The sequence below is a fragment of the Oncorhynchus kisutch genome, linkage group LG6 (assembly GCF_002021735.2).
Source record: "Oncorhynchus kisutch isolate 150728-3 linkage group LG6, Okis_V2, whole genome shotgun sequence".
Classification (NCBI taxonomy): Eukaryota; Metazoa; Chordata; class Actinopteri; order Salmoniformes; family Salmonidae; genus Oncorhynchus; species Oncorhynchus kisutch.
The window spans coordinates 15,370,941-15,389,674 of record NC_034179.2 but is presented as its reverse complement, the minus strand read 5'-3'; the positions used below and the strand labels follow the sequence as shown (position 1 = coordinate 15,389,674).

The following is an 18,734-nucleotide window of genomic DNA, read 5'->3' as shown; positions in this document are numbered from 1 at the left end:
TTATTATGGTCCTAAGTTATCGTAAGGGTCTCAATAATTATGTGTAGGTCTGCTGTGTATTAGACATGTTTAGTGTGCTGATAGTACAGTGTATGTGTGTGTGTGTGTGTGTTTGGGTGTGGGTGTGCTCCGTGTGCTGATAGTGCTTAGTGGATATCTACTGTACTAACCTCCCTGTGAAGATAGAGAGGTGTCTCTCTCTCAACCCTAGTGGTATGCAACAGACAGATGGTCCTGCTAAGAGGTGCACCATATGTTGATGCCTTGGACAGTCTGACAAGCTGAGAACATAACACCACCTGAAGTTTAGCCCCACTTATGCCTGGTAAACATGAAACTTTCTTTCCCTGTCTGCTGTGCATCGTAGTAAGTATAGTAGTTGATGTAACATACTATGGTAGGCTATTCCCCTAAAACACTGGGTCAGCTCCAAACACATTCTATACTGTGAAAACTATTTATCATAAAAAAAGTATAGTGAACGTCGTAAAGGACATGCGAGATAAATGGATTTTATTGTACTAGAGGCCACTGTACCTTTTCTGAGATGGAGTAAAAGTTTTCCTTTGTGTAACTCCAGCGTGATGGTGTGATCATCTTGTCCCTCTGTGTGTATCAAGGTCCCAGAGTTCTGCAGGGTTTTGAACTTCAGAGAGATGGTGTCTTTGGCTGTTTGACTTGATGTTGGGTTAGGGCTGAACCTGTAGAGCAAGCAGCTGCTGCCGTCAAACCTTGCCACATCAGACTCTGCAAACAACACATTTACAAGTAAAGATTATACAGTAGAGTATAGTAGTACTGTACAACACATTCACAAGTAAAGATTGTACAGTAGACTATAGTAGTACTGTACAACAAACACATTCACAAGTAAAGATTATACTGCAGAGTATAGTAGTACAACCAACACATTTACAAGTAAAGATTATACAGTAGAGGATGGTAGTACAATTCAACACTGCAAACTTGACATTTAATTGTTTATATTTTAGCAGATGCTCTTATCTAGAGCGACTTACAGTACTGGGTCCATACATTTTCATAGTGGTCCCCCTTAGGACTCAAACCCACAACCCTGGCATTGCAAGCGCCATTCTCTACCAACTGAGCTATAAGGGACTACATTACGAACCTGTGATAGTAGAAGTTAAAATCACAACCCTCATCTTCAGCAGGAAAACAAATGCATACATTCTATTCAGAAACCCAGTGGGAAACACTTGTTGAAATAACATCAGCTGTAATGCTGGTTGTAATGAGCCAATTTCAACCAGATTTGACCACTGGGATACTGAAGAGAATAGTAGAGACGTTATTCACACTCAGTGGCAGCCATTCATTGCGTTCAGTGTTTTTATTAGCAATTAGATGTGCATTATAGGCTCCAGTGTGTGCTGGTTGAGTGAGATTTAGAGCCGAAGCTAATTTCTCCTTACTTAACTGCCTCTAATGAGGCAGGGTAGCCTTGGTCCGTCACACATCAAACCACTTCAATCACTAGATCAGTCTTTTTCATGATTATGATTGAAGAGCTGTGGTTAAAGACTAAAGAAGACTTTAATGTGAGAGTACTGACCTTTTATCTTATGCTTTTACCTTATTGATATTGTTTGCAATGCATTGTAAGTTGAATATGACATACTTAAACATATGTCATTTTGGGATTACAGGCCTATTTCCCTGGCATTTACTTTCACGGTTACAAATTACATTGTTAAATGGTCATTACAGAATAATAATACCTATAGCACAGGTAGCAGTCACTGAGGGTTAAAACATAAACCCTTCAGAATGCTGTTCCATAGCCAAAAGCCAGTTAAATAAGTATAAACAAACCGTGGGCAATAATCGTTTTAAGAGTAAAACTGTCTGCTCTTATGTATAATCATTCAAAACACAATATAAAATATCAAAACAAATCCACTCTGTCCTCGCTTTATCCACAATTTAATACATCTCCTCCCAATAGTGCTGCATACAAAAAGAACACAAAACTATTCATATATTTGTTTAATATACATCATAAATCACCGCTCTACAATGGAGGACTGATTAAAAAACAAACAATCCAGGGACAGGTTGTTGGACTGAGGGAGAAACAGAGCCACAGTGTGAGACATAACAGATATGGATGTCTGTGTGAGACATGCTCGCTGTAAACAGAAATGACAACAGTGATGAAAAAGAAAATAAATGGATATTTTGCATATTGTTTGTTGGCTCATCCACAGAAAAGAGCATGCAGTTAGTACACGTACAGTCCTTCCCTAGCATTGTTTAATACTGGACATATGCAACAACGTCAATACAACCAGATTACAGTATTCTCATTGTAATAATGCAAAGATGGAAAACTTTGATGTGGGTGGGGACCATGAAAAATCTGAACTCATCATGAGGGGCCGCTGTGGCTGATGAGGGGCCGCAGTCAGAGCCGGCCCTAGCCTTTTAGGTGCCCTAAGTATTTTTTGGGTTTGTTTCAGAGTTTAATTCCTGCTAATCTGCACATTTTGCTATTGGGCATAGAGAAAATGTTGCAGTTTTAAAATAAGTTTGGTGCAATTATACACATTTTGCCATGGGGCAGAGAGAAGATTTTGCACTTGTCTAACTAATGTCATGCAATTATAATTTTTTTACATTCAAAGGGGCAGAAAGAAAATGGTGCAGTTTTACAGCTAATGTTCTGCAATTCCACACATTTTACCATAGGGTGGAGAGAAAGGTTTCCAGTTTTTAATATGATATCTGAGTGAAAAAGTCTAACAAAATAATGTACACACACACAATATTCGGAAAGTATTCAGAACCTTATTACAGCCTTATTCTAAAATGCATAAAAGTGTTTGTTTTCGTCATCAATCTACATACAATACCCCATAATGAAAAACAGGTTTAGAATTTTTGCAAATGAAAAAAAGAATAATAATGAAATAAATCACATTGTTGAATCAATTTTGGCAGCGATTACAGCCTCAAGTCTTCTTGGGTATGACGCTATAAGCTTGGCACACCTGTATTTGGGGAGGTTCTCCCATTCTTCTCTGCAGATCCTCTCAAACTCTGTCAGGTTGGATAGGGAGCGTCCCTGCACAGTTATTTTCAGGTCTCTTCAGAGATGTTCGATCGGGTTCAAGTCCAGGCTCTAGCTGGGCCACTCAAGGATATTCAGAGACTTGTTTCGAAGCCACTCCTGCGTTGCCTTGGCTTGGCTTAGGGTCATTTTCCTGTTGGAAATTGAACCTTCGCCCCAGTCTGAGGTCCAGAGCGCTCTGGAGCAGGTTATCATCAAGGGTATCTTTACTTTGCTGTGTTCATCTTTCCCTCAATCCTGACTAGTCTCCACATCATGATGCTGCCACCACCGTGCTACAGCGCAGGAACGATGCCAGGTTTCCTCCAGACTTGGCATTCAGGGCAAATCTTGTTTCCCATTATCTGAGAGTCCTTTAGGTGCCTATTGGCAAACTCCAAGTAGGCTGTAATGTACCTTTTACTGAGAAGTGGCTTCTATCTGGCCACTCTACAATAAAGGCCCGACTGGTGGAGTGCTGCAGAGATGGTTATCCTTCTGGAAGTTTCTCTCGTCTCCACAGAGGAACTCTGGAGCTCTGTCAACCCTGATGCCTTCCATTTCCCCAGATTGCTCAGTTTGGATGAGCGGACAGCTCTAGGAAGAGTCTTGGTGGTTCCAAACTTTTTCCATTTAAGAATGATGGAGGTCACTGTGTTCTTGGGGACCTTAAATGCTGCAGAAATGTTTTGGTACCCTTCCCCAGATCTGTGGTTAGACACAATCCTGTTTCGGAGCTATATGGACAGTTCCTTCATCCTCATGGTTTGGTTTTTGCTCTGACATTCACTGTCAACTGTGGGACCTTAGGTGTGTCCCTTTCCAAATAATGTCCAATCAATTGAATTTACCACAGGTGGACTCCACAATCAAGTTGTAGAAACATCTGAAGGATGATCAATTGAAACAGGATGCACCTTAGCTCAATTTTCGAGTCTCATAGTGTACAAAGGCTGTAAAGTATTTCGTAGATAATCATATCAGAGCTGTAGCTACGCCAGGCTGTTACGGACAGCAGCTTCTCTTCTCCACTTGAGCAGAGAACCCTTTTCATCATTTATGTAAGGGGCTAGAGTTTTTTGTTATTAGTGGTTATACCTAGCCAAATCCTCTGTTGATGGAGCGGCTAAACACCCCTGCACATCTCGTATCATGTCTGTTAGGTCTGGGTAAGATATGTATGCAAGAGAGAGTTAAGATAGTCAAGTTAAGTATTGAGACTTTCTTAGGAGTGAATTAACATAGTGAATTCAGGGGTGGCAGTAGAAAAGTCTGAAGTATTTGTAGTTAATCATTTCAATAATGTTAGTTCATCATATCAGAGCTGGAGCTCCGCCCACCAGTGAAGTGGAGCAGAGCATACTGTGTTATCTCCAGCTCAGAGAAGGTCAGCTCGTGAGTAGTCAAGTGAGAGAAAGTTCCAGCCATCCTTGTGTTTTCCCACTAGTTAGCTTTCATTGTGTTAGCCATGTTAGTACATATTTCATATCTTGTCTGAAGATGCACTCTGTGAAGATAATGTCATATTTATGGTTATGCTAATTAGTTTCAACTGCGAGCTAGCAATTGTGAGCTGGCTACCTCTGTTTTGGTTATTATATCATTAACCCTATATTGGTATAGGATAATGTCCCCCAGTGCATTGCCATATCTCGGACTGGCCAATAAAAATAAAAGATTAGGATGGGCAAAAGAACACAGAAACTGGACAGAGTTATGGCTTTTTCTTTGCAACTCTGACTAGAAGGCCAGCATCCGTAGTCGCCTCTTCACTGTTGACGTTGAGACTGGTGTTTTGCGGATACTATTTAATGAAGCTGCCAGTTGAGGACCTGTGAGGCATCTGTTTCTCAAACTATACACTTTAATGTACTTGTCCTCTTTCTCAGTTGTGCACTGGGGCCTCCCACTCCTCTTTCTATTCTGGTTAGAGCCGGTTTGTGCTGTTCTGTGAAGGGAGTGGTACACCGCGTTGTACGAGATCTTCAGTTTCTTTGCAATGTCTCGCATGGAATAGCCTTCATTTCTCAGAACAAGAATAGACTGATGAGTTTCAGAAGAAAGTACTTTGTTTCAGGCATTTTCAATCAAATCCACAAATGCTGATGCTCCAGATACTCAACTAGTCTAAAGAAGGCCAGTTTTTATTGCTTATTTAGTCAGAACAACAATTTCCAGCTCAAAAAGTACTACACCGGCTCCAACGCTCGTCGGATGTGGCAGGGCTTGCAAACTATTACAGACTTCAAAGGGAAGCACAGGCGAACCCTGCTAAGTGACACAAGCCAACCAGACAAGCTAAATTACTTATATGCTTGCTTCGAGGCAAGTAACACAAACATCCATGAGAGCATCAGCTGTTCCGGAAGACTGTGTGATCAAGCTCTCTGCAGCCGATGTGAGTAAGACCTTTAAAAACTAAACACCTCCCTCTGCAGCTGGATCCTGGACATCCTGACGTGCCGCCCCCAGGTGGTAAGGGTAGGTAACAACACATCCCCCACTCTGATCCTCAACACGGTGGTCACTCAGGGGTGCGGGCTCCATCCCCTCCTGTACTCCCTGTTCACTCATGACTGCACGGCCAGGCATGAATCCAATACCATCATTAAGTTTGCCAACGACACAACAGTGGTAGGCCTGATCACAGACAACGACGAGACATCCTACAGGGAGAACATCAGAGACTGGCCGTGTGGTGCCAGGACAACAAACACTCCCTCAATGTGATCAAAACAAAGGAGATGATTGTGGACTACAGGAAAAGGAGGACTGAGCACATCCCCATTCTCATCGACTGGGCGGCAGTGGAGCAGGTTGAGAGCTTCAAGTTCCTTGGTGTCCACAGCACACCAAGATATTCGTGATGAGGGCACGACAAAACCTATTCCCCCTCAGGAGACTGAAAAGATTTGGCATGGGTCCTCAGATCCTCAAAAGGCTCTACAACTGCACCATCGAGAGCATCACTGCCTGGTATGGCAACTGCTCGGCCTCCGATCGCAAGGAACTACAGAAGGTAGTGTGTATGGCCCAGTACATCACTGGGGCCAAGCTTCCTGCCATCCCAGACCTCTATACCACGCGGTGTCAGAGGAAGGCCCTAGAAATTGTCTAAGAAAAACTCTTCTCTCTGATACCGTATGGCAAGTGGTACCGGAGCGCCAAGTCTAGGTACAAGAAGCTTCTAAACAGCTTCTATCCCCAAGCCATTAGACTCCTCAACATCTAATCAAATGTCTTCCGAGGACAATTTGCATTGCCCCCCCTTTACACAATCTGTACCGGTGCCCCCTGTTTATAGCATCGCTATTGTTATTTTACTGCTGCTCTTTAACCTTTTTGGGACAGCGGTCAGCATTTTCGCTTTTGGATGAATAGCGTGCCCAGAGTGAACTGCCTCCTACTCTGTCCCAGATGCTAATATATGCATATTATTAGTAGTATTGGCTAGAAAACACTCCGAAGTTTCAAAAACTGTTTGAAAGATGTCTGAGTATAACACAACTCATATGGCAGGCGAAAACCCGAGACAAATCCACCAGGAAGTGGGAACTCTGAGGTTTGTAGTTTTTCAAAGCTTGGCCTACCGAATACACAGTGTCTAAGGAGTCAAGTTGCACTTCCTACAGCTTCCACTAGATGTCAACCGTCTTTAGAAACTTGTTTGAGGATTCTACTATAAAGGAGGGGCTCATGAGACCTGTTTGAATCAGTGGTCTGGCAGAGTGCCTTGGTCTCATGACGCGCGGTCACGAGAGTGTTATCTCTCGTTCCAGTGCTTTTCAGTCATTTATTGTCGAACTGGGATTCCTGGGAGTGCCTTCTGATGAAGATCATCAAGGTAAGTGAATATTTATAGTGTTATTTCTAACTTCTGTTGACTCCAACATAGCGGATATATCTCTGGCTGGATTGGGCTCTGAGCGCCGTTATGCTTTTTTAAAAATCGGACACAGCGGTTGCATTAAGGAGAAGTCTATCTTTAATTATGTGAATAACACTTGTATCTTTTATCAATGTTATGAGTATTTCTTCAAAATCACAGGATGTTTTGGAATCAAAACATTACTGCACGTAACGCGCCAATGTAAACTAAGATTTTTGGATATAAATATGCACATTATCAAACAAAACATACATGTATTGTGTAACATGATGTCCTATGAGGGTCATCTGATGAAGATCATCAAAGGTTAGTGATTAATTTTGTCGATATTTCTGCTTTTTGTGACTATCTTTGCATGGAAAAATGGCTGTGTGTTTTTTTGACTTGCGGTGATCTAACAATCATATGTTGTGCTTTCGCTGTAAAGCATTTTTTAAATCGGACACGATGGGTAGATTAACAAGAAGTTTCTTTCATTTGCTATATTGGATTTGTTAATGCGTGAAAGTTACATATTAAAAAAAAATATTTGTGAATTTCGCGCGCTGCCTTTTCAGCGGAATGTTGTCGAGGGGTTCCGCTACCGGAACGCCTGCCCTAGAAAGGGCACAGTCAACCTAATGTATGTAAACTTCTGACCCACTGGAAAAGTGATAAAGTGAATTATAAATGAAATAATCTGTCAAAAATGTTGTGAGAAATTACTTGTGTCATGCACAAAGTAGATGTCCTAACCAATTTTCCAAAAGTATAGTTTGTTAAAACAAGAAATTTGTGGAGTGGTTGAAAAACGAGTTTTAATGACTCCAACCTAAGTGTATGTAAACTTCCGACTTCAACTGTATGACTGCACTGCTGGTTAGGGCTTGTAAGTAATAATTTCACTGTAAGGTCTACATCTGTTGTATTCAGCGCAAGTGATACATAAAATGATTTGATTACACTGTATTTCACTATTTAGAGGTATTCAAGTTAATTGTGCCATTTTAGCCTGTACTGAAGATGGTGATATACACGTGCGGCAGCACCCCTTTATTCTCAAACTAGTGCAGTCACAGTCACGTTGTATTGCGCTATATGGTCCTGTATACAGTGGGGAGAACAAGTATTTGATACACTGCCGATTTTGCAGGTTTTCCTACTTACAAAGCATGTAGAGGTCTGTAATTTTTATCATAGGTACACTTCAACTGTGAGAGCCAGAATCTAAAACAAAAATCCAGAAAATCACATTGTATGATTTGTAAGTAATTCATTTGCATTTTATTGCATGACATAAGTATTTGGTACATTAGAAAAGCAGAACTTAATATTTGGTACAGAAACGTTTGTTTGCAATTACAAGGATCATACATTTCCTGTAGTTCTTGACCAGGTTTGCACACATTGCAGCAGGGATTTTGGCCCACTCCTTCATACAGACCTTCTCCAGATCCTTCAGGTTTCGGGGCTGTCGCTGGGCAATACGGACTTTCAGCTCCCTCCAAAGAGTTTCTATTGGGTTTAGGTCTGGAGACTGGCTAGGCCACTCTAGGACCTTGAGATGCTTCTTACGGAGCCACTCCTTAGTTGCCCTGGCTGTGTGTTTCGGGTCGTTGTCATGCTGGAAGACCCAGCCACGACCCATCTTCAATGCTCTTACTGAGGGAAGGAGGTTGTTGGCCAAGATCTCGCGATACATGGCCCCATCCATCCTCCCCTCAATACGGTGCAGTCGTCCTGACCCCTTTGCAGAAAAGCATCCCCAAAGAATGATGTTTCCACCTCCATGCTTCACGGTTGGGATGGTGTTCTTGGGGTTGTACTCATCCTTCTTTTTCCTCCAAACACGGCGAGTGGAGTTTAGACCAAAAAGCTCAATTTTTGTCTCATCATACCACATGACCTCTGGATCATCCAGATGGTCATTGGCAAACTTCAGACGGGCCTGGACATGCGCTGGCTTGAGCAGGGGGACCTTGCATGCGCTGCAGGATTTTAATCCATGACGGCGTAGTGTGTTACTAATGGTTTTCTTTGAGACTGTGGTCCCAGCTCTCTTCAGGTCATTGACCAGGTCCTGCCGTGTAGTTCTGGGCTGATCCCTCACCTTCCTCATGATCATTGATGCCCCACGAGGTGAGATCTTGCATGGAGCCCCAGACCGAGGGTGATTGACTGTCATCTTGAACTTCTTCCATTTTCTAATAATTGTGCCAACAGTTGTTACCTTCTCACCAAGCTGCTTGCCTATTGTCCTGTAGCCCATCCCAGCCTTCTGCAGGTCTACAATTTTATCCCTGATGTCCTTACACAGCTCACTGGTCTTGGCCGTTGTGGAGAGGTTGGAGTCTGTTTGATTGAGTGTATGGACAGGTGTCTTTTATACAGGTAACGAATTCAAACAGGTGCAGTTAATACAGGTAATGAGTGGAGAACAGGAGGGCTTCTTAAAGAAAAACTAACAGGTCTGTGAGAGCCGGAAGTCTTACTGGTTGGTAGGTGATCAAATACTTATGTCATGCAAATTCATTACTTAAAAATCATACAATGTGATTTTCTGTGTTTTTGTTTTAGATTCCGTCTCTCACAGTTGAAGTGTACCTATGATAAAAATTACAGACCTGTTCATGTTTTGTAAGTAGGAAAACCTGCAAAATCGGCAGTGTATCAAATACTTGTTCTCCCCACTGTAGCATTACGTCATCATAGTCATGTTATATCCATGCATATTGTTTATAAGAGATGTGAATTGGAAATTGTAGTCTGTCATTCACTAATGTATCTTTATGAATCTCTGTACTTGCAGATCACACACACACACACTTTGGTTGAAGCAAGTTGCCTAACCACTAAGTGCCTTAGTCCATCCACACTACATAAACTGTGCGGTGCTGTTCCGTGCCTGTGCATCTTCAGCGTTATTAAACCACCACAACTGGAATCCTACCTGTTTGTCATCTGTGCCCTTAACAGCACACGGGAGCAAACACATCAAGTAAAACCTAAAGAATATAGTCTACCAAATCCTCACCTACACATAGCAACGGGTCTGAATACTTAAGAAAATAAGGTATTTCTGTTTTTTATTTTTAGACATTTGCAAAAATTGTCACGCCCTGATCTGTGTCACCTGTCCTTGTGATTGTCTCCACCCCCTCCAGGTTCTGATTATTTTCTCCAGTGTAATTAATCCGGTGATTCCTGTCTCTCTGTGCCAGTTCGTCTTGTCTTTTTCAAGTCAACCAGTGTGTTTTTCCCGTGCTCCTGCTTTGCTATTCTCGCTTTTGCTAGTCCTCCCGGTTTGACCATTGCCTGTTTTCTGGACTCCGTACCCGCCTGCCTGACCAGTCTGCCTGCCCTGACCTCGAGCCTGCCTGTCCCTCTGTACCTCCTGATCTGGTTTTGACCTTTTGCCTGTCCATGACCATTCTCTTGCCTACGATTTTTGGAACTAATAAATATAAAATACTCAAACCATCTTCCTCCCGTGTCTGCATCTGGGTCTGGCCCTGAGCCCTTATAGTACGAACTGGCCATGACAGACCCAGCAGACCTGGACCAGCTCCGCCACGCTGTCTCCCTGCAGGGAGCCACCACTGGGAGGCATGAGGAGCTACTTCAGGAAGGGCTTCGTTCCCTGACGGAACGCTACGACCAGGGGTTTAAGGCTATAATGGAGCAAATCAGGGAGTTAGCTCATAGGCAGGCTACCACCTCTGATAACCCCAAACCACCCAATAACTTTTTCTCTATGAGTGCTGAGTTTGTACAGCCTACTTCGGCTCCCCGCAAACCCCGCTTACCTCCTCCGGAGCCTTACTTTGGGGATCCTGGTACCTGCCAGGGTTCTCATTCTCAATGCTCCCTTATTTTTGAGCTACAGTCATCTTCGTTCCCTTCGGACCGATCTAAGATAGCATATATTATTACATTAATGTCGGGAAGGGCGCTCTCCTGGGCGATGGCTGTTTGGGAGCAACAATCCGTCATTTGTCATCATCTGGAGGATTTCATGGCGGAGGTGAGGAAGGTGTTCAATTCTCCGGTATCCGGGAGAGAGGTGGCCCCTAAACGTCTTGAATTACATCAAAATTCCCATCGTGTGGCAGACTACGCTGTTGATTTTTGCACATTGGCCCCGAGAGTGCCTGGAATCCTGAGTCCCTTTTTCGATACCTTCCTTCACGGACTATCTGAGGTGATAAAGGATGAGCTAGCTGCTCGGGAATTGCCGGTGGACTATGATTCCCTCATTGCCCTCACCATTAGAATTGATGGGCGGCTAAGGGAATGCAGGAGTGAGAGGAGGTCTGGCCTGGGTCACACTCGTTCATCCACAGTGGCTCGCTCATTGTCGAAGGTATCTGGAAGTCCTCAAAGGATATTTTTCAGAGAGGATCTGAAGCCACCCGAGCCTCCTCGAGAATCATCGATGACGGGTGAGTCTGACACACCAGAACCTAGGCAACTGGGAAGGACTAGGTTATCACCTAGGGAACATTCCCGCAGGCTAAGCTCCAATTGCTGTCTGTATTGTGGAGCTGTAGGACATTATATAGCCACCTGCCCAGTTAAGAGACCAGACACCTTAGTAGGTACAAGCACTCTGGTGAGTCAGAGGGTTCCCAGTAAAAGTCCCATTACCCATACTCCTTTTTCTGTGAGCTTGCTGTGGGGAGACCAGTCTAAGGGTGCTTATTGACTCTGGGGCAGATTAGGGTTTTATGGACGCTACCCTTGTATCAGAACTGGGTATCAATACTCAACTCCTCTCTGTTCCCATGGATGCCAGGGCACTGGATCGGTCGCGCCATTGGTAGAGTCACGCACAGCAGAATTCCCCTAAATATGCGGGTATCTAGAAACCACAGCGAGTCAATTCAGCTCCTCCTCATTGAGTCTCCCCACATACCTGTTGTTTTCGTTTTTTCTTGGCTCCAAAAACACAACCCAGATATTGACTGGACTATGGGATCCATTCTGTTGGGTTGGAGCCCATTTTGCCATTCAAAGGCGGCGCACCCATCCTCGAAACGTCTGTCTCCAATATTAAGTACGGCGTCGGATCTCTCTGCCGTGCCCGGAGAGTATCATGACCTCCTGGAGGTTTTCAGCAAAGCTCGTGCTACCTCCTTTCCTCCACATCATCCCTATGATTGTGCTATTGACCTCCTTCTGGGCACCACACCACCTCGAGGCCAGCTCTATTCCCTGTCCGGATCTGAGACTAAGGCCATGGAGGAGTACATTGAAGACTCACTGGCTGTTGGGAGCATTCGTCCTTCTGCCTATCCTGCGCCGCAGGATTCTTCTTTGTGGGGAAAAAGGACAAGACCCTGCATCCATGTAAAGATTACCAGGGTCTCAACAATATATATATATATTTTTTAATCGGTACCCTCTACCACTCCTCTCCTCAGCTTTTGAACCTCTACAGGGAAGTGTGAGTTCCACCGCTCCACTATCTCCTTTCTAGGATACATTAGAGCTGAGGGGAATGCACAGATGGATCCAGAGAAGGTGAGGGTGGTGGTGGATTGGCCACAGCCCACGTCCAGGGTGCAGCTCCAATGGTTACTGGGTTTTGTTCATTTCTATTGCAGTTTCATTCGGGGCCACAGCAACCTGGCGGCTCCCCTCTCTGCACTCACCTCTCCCAAGGTACCGTTCACATGGTCTCCAGCAGCGGACAAGGCCTTTGGGGATCTTTAAGCAGCAATTCACTACTGCTTCTATCCTCATCCATCCAGACCCAACTTGTCAGTTTGTGGTGGAAGTTGATGCTTCTGACGTGGGAGTAGGGGCCGTTCTTTCCCAGCTATCCGTCCAGGACCAAAAGCTTCTTCCCTGTGCCTTCATGTCCCATCATTTCAATTCTGCGGAAAGGAACGATGATGTTGAAAACCGGGAACTCCTAGCTGTGAAGATGGCTCTGGAGGAGTGGAGACACTGGCAGGAAGGGGCGGAACATCCATTCCTGGTATGGACGGATCATTAAAATGTAGAATACCTTTGTAATGCCAAGCTCAACCCAAGGCAAGCTCGTTGGGCTCTGCTATTTACCAGGTTCAATTTCACCATCTCCTCCCGACCAATGTCAAAGAACGTGAAGCCGGGCGCTCTATCCCGTCTATACAGTTCCACTGCCACTCCCTCTGAATTTGAGACAATCCTCCCTGCCTCTTGTTTGGCGGCTTCTGTTGTTTCGGGAATTGAGGCTCTGGTTCGCAGGGCACAGTGTTCCCAGACGGACCCTGGGGGGAGGTCCAACTAACTGGCTGTTTGCTCCTGATTCGGTCCGGTCTCAGGTCCTGGAATGGGCTCACTCCTCCAGGCTTACCTGTCATCCTGGTACTCGTCGAACAAGGGCTTTCCTCCATCAACGGTTCTGGTGGCCCACCATGGTTCCTGATGTCTCGGCCTTTGTCGCCGCATGCATGGTGCGCACAAAGCAAGACTCCGCGGCAAGCTCTCTCTGGCCCCCTACAGCCACTCCCTGTCCCTCATCGCTCCTGGTCCCATATTTCCCTGGATTTTGTCACTGGGCTTTCCCCGTCAGATGGCAACACCACCATCCTGACGGTGGTTGACAGATTCTCCAAGGCCACCTATTTCCATCCCTCTTCCGAAGTTAACTTCAGCCAAGGAGACGGTCCAGCTTATGGTGCAGCATGTCTTCCGAATCCATGGCTCCCGGATGACATTGTCTCAGACCAAGGTCCTCAGTTCTCGTCCCAATTCTGGAAGACGTTCTGCATTCTTATCGGGTCGTCAGCCAGCCTGTCCTCTGGGTCTCATCCCCAATCTAACGGCCAGTCGGAGCGAGAAAATCAAGATATGGAGATGGCACTCCGGTGTCTTGTTGCCAGTATCCCCACCACCTGGAGTTGGCAACTGGTCTGGGTGGAATATGCCAGGAACACTCTCCCCTGCTCCACCACTGGACTATCCCCCTTCGAATGCTCCATAGGGTATCAGCCCCCGCTCTTTCCAGAGCAAGAAGTGGAGGTCAACATACATTCAGCAGAGATGTTCGTCCGCCGCAATCGGTGTACCTGGAAAAGAGCTTGGGCGGTTCTTCTCAAGACTACCTCCAGGTATCGTTGACAAGCGGAACACCACCGGACTCTGGATCCTCACTATTGGGTCAGGCAGAGGGTATGGTTGTCCACTCGGGACCTACCCCTCCGGGTAGAATCCCATAAACTTTCCCACCGTTTCATTGGTCCTTTCCCCATTTCTAGAGTCATTAGTCCCACTTCTGTCCATATGTTGTTGCCCCGTACCCTTTGTGTTCACCCTACTTTTCATGTTTCCAGGATTAAGCCCTTGTCTCACAGTCCTCTGTCTTCTGTTTCTAGGCCCATCCTTCCCCACCGGGTATTCGATGGCCAGCCAGTGTATACGGTGAGACGCATCCTGAGGGTTCGACCACAGGGCAGGGGTTTCCAGTACCTGGTTGACTGGGAGGGTTATGGCCCGGAGGAGAGGTGCTTGGTTCCTGCTAAAGACATCCCTGACCCAGTTCTCATCACCAATTTTCACCGCCGGTACCTCGGTCAGCCAGGTATGCGCCCAGGTAGGACACCAAGTGGTGCCCCTAAGGGGGGTTACTGTCACGCCCTGATCTGTGTCACCTGTCCTTGTGATTGTCTCCACCCCTCCAGGTTCTGATTATTTTCCCCAGTGTAATTAACCCGGTGATTCCTGTCTCTCTGTGCCAGTTCGTCTTGTCTTTTTCAAGTCAACCAGCACGTTTTTCCCGTGCTCCTGCTTTGCTATTCTCTCTTTTGCTAGTCCTCCCGGTTTTGACACTTGCCTGTTTTCTGGACTCCGTACCCGCCTGCCTGCCCTGACCTCGAGCTTGCCTGCCACTCTATACCTCCTGGACTCTGATCCGGTTTTCACCCTTGGCCTGTCCATGACCATTCTCTTGCCTACCCTTTTTGGAACTTACACATATCAAATACTCAAACCATCTGCCTCCCGTGTCTGCATCTGCGTCTGGCCCTGAGCCCTCAAACATTTCTAAAAATCACTTTTCATTTTGTCATTATGGGGCATTGTGTGTAGATTGATAGTTTTTTTTCCTTAATTCAATCAATTTTAGAATAAGGCTGTAACGTAACAAAATGTGGAAAAAGTCAAGGGGTCTGAATACTGAATGCATTATATATACTTTATATAGGGGGGAAATTGATCTGGGGGACGTTAGGGAGTTGCCCATATCTGTTAAGGGGTAATGATGTCCTGTCAAACTCCACTGGTTGTACTTACTGTAAGGGCATCCATAGGCTTCCAGTCTCAGACCTATCCTCCCGTTGGGGTTCCAATCTAGGGGAAGTAACCGCAGGAACCTGGCGAAGACTGGCTGCTGCAGTTTAAACTGCACCACACTGTCTGCATTACTGTTCCCTGTGAACGCCTGGAACACACAGAGGGGACAGTATAATTATCTGCCTGATTTACACATTATACTCACATTATTTGGATGTTACACATCAATGGAGTCTACCTAGAGGCGAACTCCTCATAATAATGCTTGGAGCGGAGCAAATGGAATGGCATCAAAAACACATGGAAACCATTTGTTTGATGTATTTGATATCATTCCCCCAATTCCGGTCCAGCCATTACCACGAGCCCGTCCATCCCAATGAAGAGGTCACCAACCTCCTGTGCTGCACATCTATTAGCCATATATACTCCTATATCCTCCACACACTCCTTCCGTGGCCTACAACTGCTCTTATATGCTAGTAAAACTAAATGCATGCTCTTCAACCGATTGCAGCCCGCACCTGCCAGCCCGCCTAGCATCACTACTCTGGACGGTTCTGACTTAGAATATGTGGACAACTACAAATACCTAGGTGTCTGGTTAGACTGTAAACTCTCCTTCCAGACTCACATTAAGCATCTCCAATACAAAATTAAATCTAGAATCGACTTCCGATTTCGCAACAAAGCCTCCTTCACTCATGCTGCCAAACATACCCTGATAAAACTGACTATCCTACCAATCCTTGACTTTGGCAATGTCATTTACAAAATAGCCTCCAACACTCTACTCAGCAAATTGGATGTAGTCTATCACAGTGCCATCCGCTTTGTCAACAAAGCCACATATACTACCCACCACTGCGACCTGTATGCTCTTGTTGGCTGACCCTCGCTACATATTCGTGGCGAAACCCACTGGCTCCAGGTCTATAAAGTCTTTGCTAGGTAAAGCCCCGCCTGATCTAGGCTCACTGGTAACCATAGCAACATCCACACATACACATTACCTCATCCCCATACTGTTATTTCTTTTTTTGCTCTTTTGCACCTCAGTATCTCTACTTGCACAGCATCATCTGCACATGTATCACTCCAGTGTTAATGCTAAATTGTAATTACTTCGCCACTATGGCCTATTTTTTGCCTTACCTCCCTAACCTTACTACATTTGCACACACTGCACATAGATTTTTCTATTGTGTTATTGACTATACGTTTGTTTATCCCATGTGTAACTCTGTTGTTATTTTTGTCGCACTGCTTTGCTTTATCTTGGCCAGTTCTCAGTTGTAAATGAGAACTTGTTCTCAACTGGCCTACCTGGTTAAATAAAGGTAAAATAAAAAATAATAAAAAAATACAATCCTGTTGTGTAGATTATAGAGGTACATTTGGGAAACCCACTGTTCAACTTGTTTCTGTGTATTACAGCCAAGCCAGTACTTTCCTCGCAGGAGCATACAGTTGAAGTCGGAAGTTTACATACACCTAATAGATTTAAATTCAGTTATTCACAATTCCTGACATTTAATCCTAAAATTCCCTGTTTTAGGTCAGTTAGGATCATCACTTTATTTTAAGAATGTGAAATGTCAGAATTATAGTAGAGAGAATGATTTATTTCAGCTTTTATTCATTTCATAACTGAGTAATGTTTGTAGGCCTCTTTGCTCGCACTCACTTTTTCAGTTCTGCCCACAAATTTTCTATAGGATTGAGGTCAGAGTTTTGTGATGGCCACTCCAATACCTTGACTTTGTTGTCCGTAAGCCATTTTGCCACAACTTTGGAAGTATGTGTCACGACTCCTTCCGAAGGTGGCTCCCCTTCCTGTTCGGGTGGCGCTCGGCGGTCGTCGTCACCGGCCTACTAGCTGCCACTGATCCTTTTTCCCCTTTCTGTTTATTGGTTTCACCTGTTTGTGTTTTAGGCTGATTAGTTGGGCTTTATTTACCAGTAGACCCGCCTGCTCTTTGTGCGGGATTGTTTTGTGTAACTTGTGTGCACGGCTGTGGGTTGTGCGTTTCCCATTTCGTGGGTTTTGCTGGACAGTTTAAGTCCCCGTGTTTGGGGCATTTGTTTTGTTGTGCACCCTGTGTTTTCGTGGGGTTGGCTTATGTTCGTCGTTTTGTGCATTAAATATAGCTCTACCCTGAACTTTCTGCGCCTGACTTCTCACCCACTACACCCAGTACGTTACAGTATGCTTGGGGTCATTGTCCATTTGGAAGACCCATTTGCGACCAAGCTTTAACTTCCTGACTGATGTCTTGAGATGTTGCTTCAATATATCCACATCATTTTCCTTCCTCATGACGCCATCTATTTATTGAAGTGCATCAGTCCCTCCTGCAGCAAAGCACCCCCACAACGTGATGCTGCCACCCCCGTGCTTCACGGTTGGGATGGTGTTCTTTGGCTTGCAAGCTTCCCCCTTCTTCCTCCAAACATAACGACGGTCATTATGGCCAAACAGTTATATTTTTGTTTCATCAGACCAGAGGACATTTCTCCAAAAACTACGATCTTTGTCCCATGTGCAGTTGCAAACCGTAGTCTGGCTTTTTTTTGAGGTTTTGGAGCAGTGGCTTCTTACTTGCTGAGTGGCCTTTCAGGTTATGTTGATATAGGACTCGTTTTACTGTGGATATAGATACTTTTGTAACTATTTCCTCCAGCATCTTCACAAGGTATGTCGCTGTTGTTCTGGGATTGATTTGCACTTTTCGCATCGAAGTACGTTCATCTCTAGGAGACAGAAAGCGTCTCCTTCCTGAGCGGTATGACGGCTGCGTTGTCCCTTGGTGTTTATACTTGCATACTATTGTTTGTATAGATGAACGTGGTACCTTCAGGTGTTGGGAAATTGCTCCCAAGGATGAACCAGACAAAGAGGCACTGAGGTTGAAGGGAGGCCTTGAAATACATCCACATGTACACCTCCAATTGACTCAAATTATGTCAATTAGCCTATGAGAAGATTCTAAAGCCATGACATCATTTTTTTTATTAACTAAGCTGTTTAACTTAAGGCTAGATGGCAGTATTCTGAAGTTCGGATGACTGACGTGCCCAAAGTAAACTGCCTGTTACTCAGGCCCAGAAGCTAGGATATGCATATGGTAGCATTGGATAGTGAACATTCAGAAGTTTCTAAAACTATTAAAATATTGTTTGTGAGCATAACAGAATTGATACGGCAGGCAACAACCCGAGGAGAATCCACCCGGAATATTTTTTGGGGAGGTCACAGTCCATTCAAATACTTGTCTATGGGATATTCAAAGTAATTCCTCCCAGATTGCAGTTCCTATGGCTTCCACTAGATGTCAAGTCTTTAGAAACGGTTTCAGGCTTGTTTTTTGAAAAATTAGTTAGAAGTTGTAGTTTTTCAAGGTGGCTCTCATTTGGACTGTAGTCTTGTGGCGCTCGTGGATGAGGGCGCGTACTATGTCCGGAATTGAACATACTACATTCTGTCTTAAATTTTATCGTTGATTTACATAG

At 44.7% G+C, this 18,734-nt stretch overlaps 1 protein-coding gene across 2 annotated transcripts in view; it reads right to left on the bottom strand.

Annotated features, from left to right (window-relative positions):
• Nucleotides 1-18,734, bottom strand: part of cntnap3 (contactin associated protein family member 3) — a 216,530-nt gene that overhangs the window by 135,064 nt on the left and 62,732 nt on the right. For both annotated transcript variants that reach the window (XM_020484881.2, XM_031826267.1), the window contains exons 4-5: nt 15,222-15,369; nt 538-747 (exon numbers count right to left, since the gene is read on the bottom strand). In XM_020484881.2, coding sequence (XP_020340470.1) covers nt 538-747; nt 15,222-15,369 — 358 coding nt within the window. The remainder of the gene's footprint in view (nt 1-537; nt 748-15,221; nt 15,370-18,734) is intronic.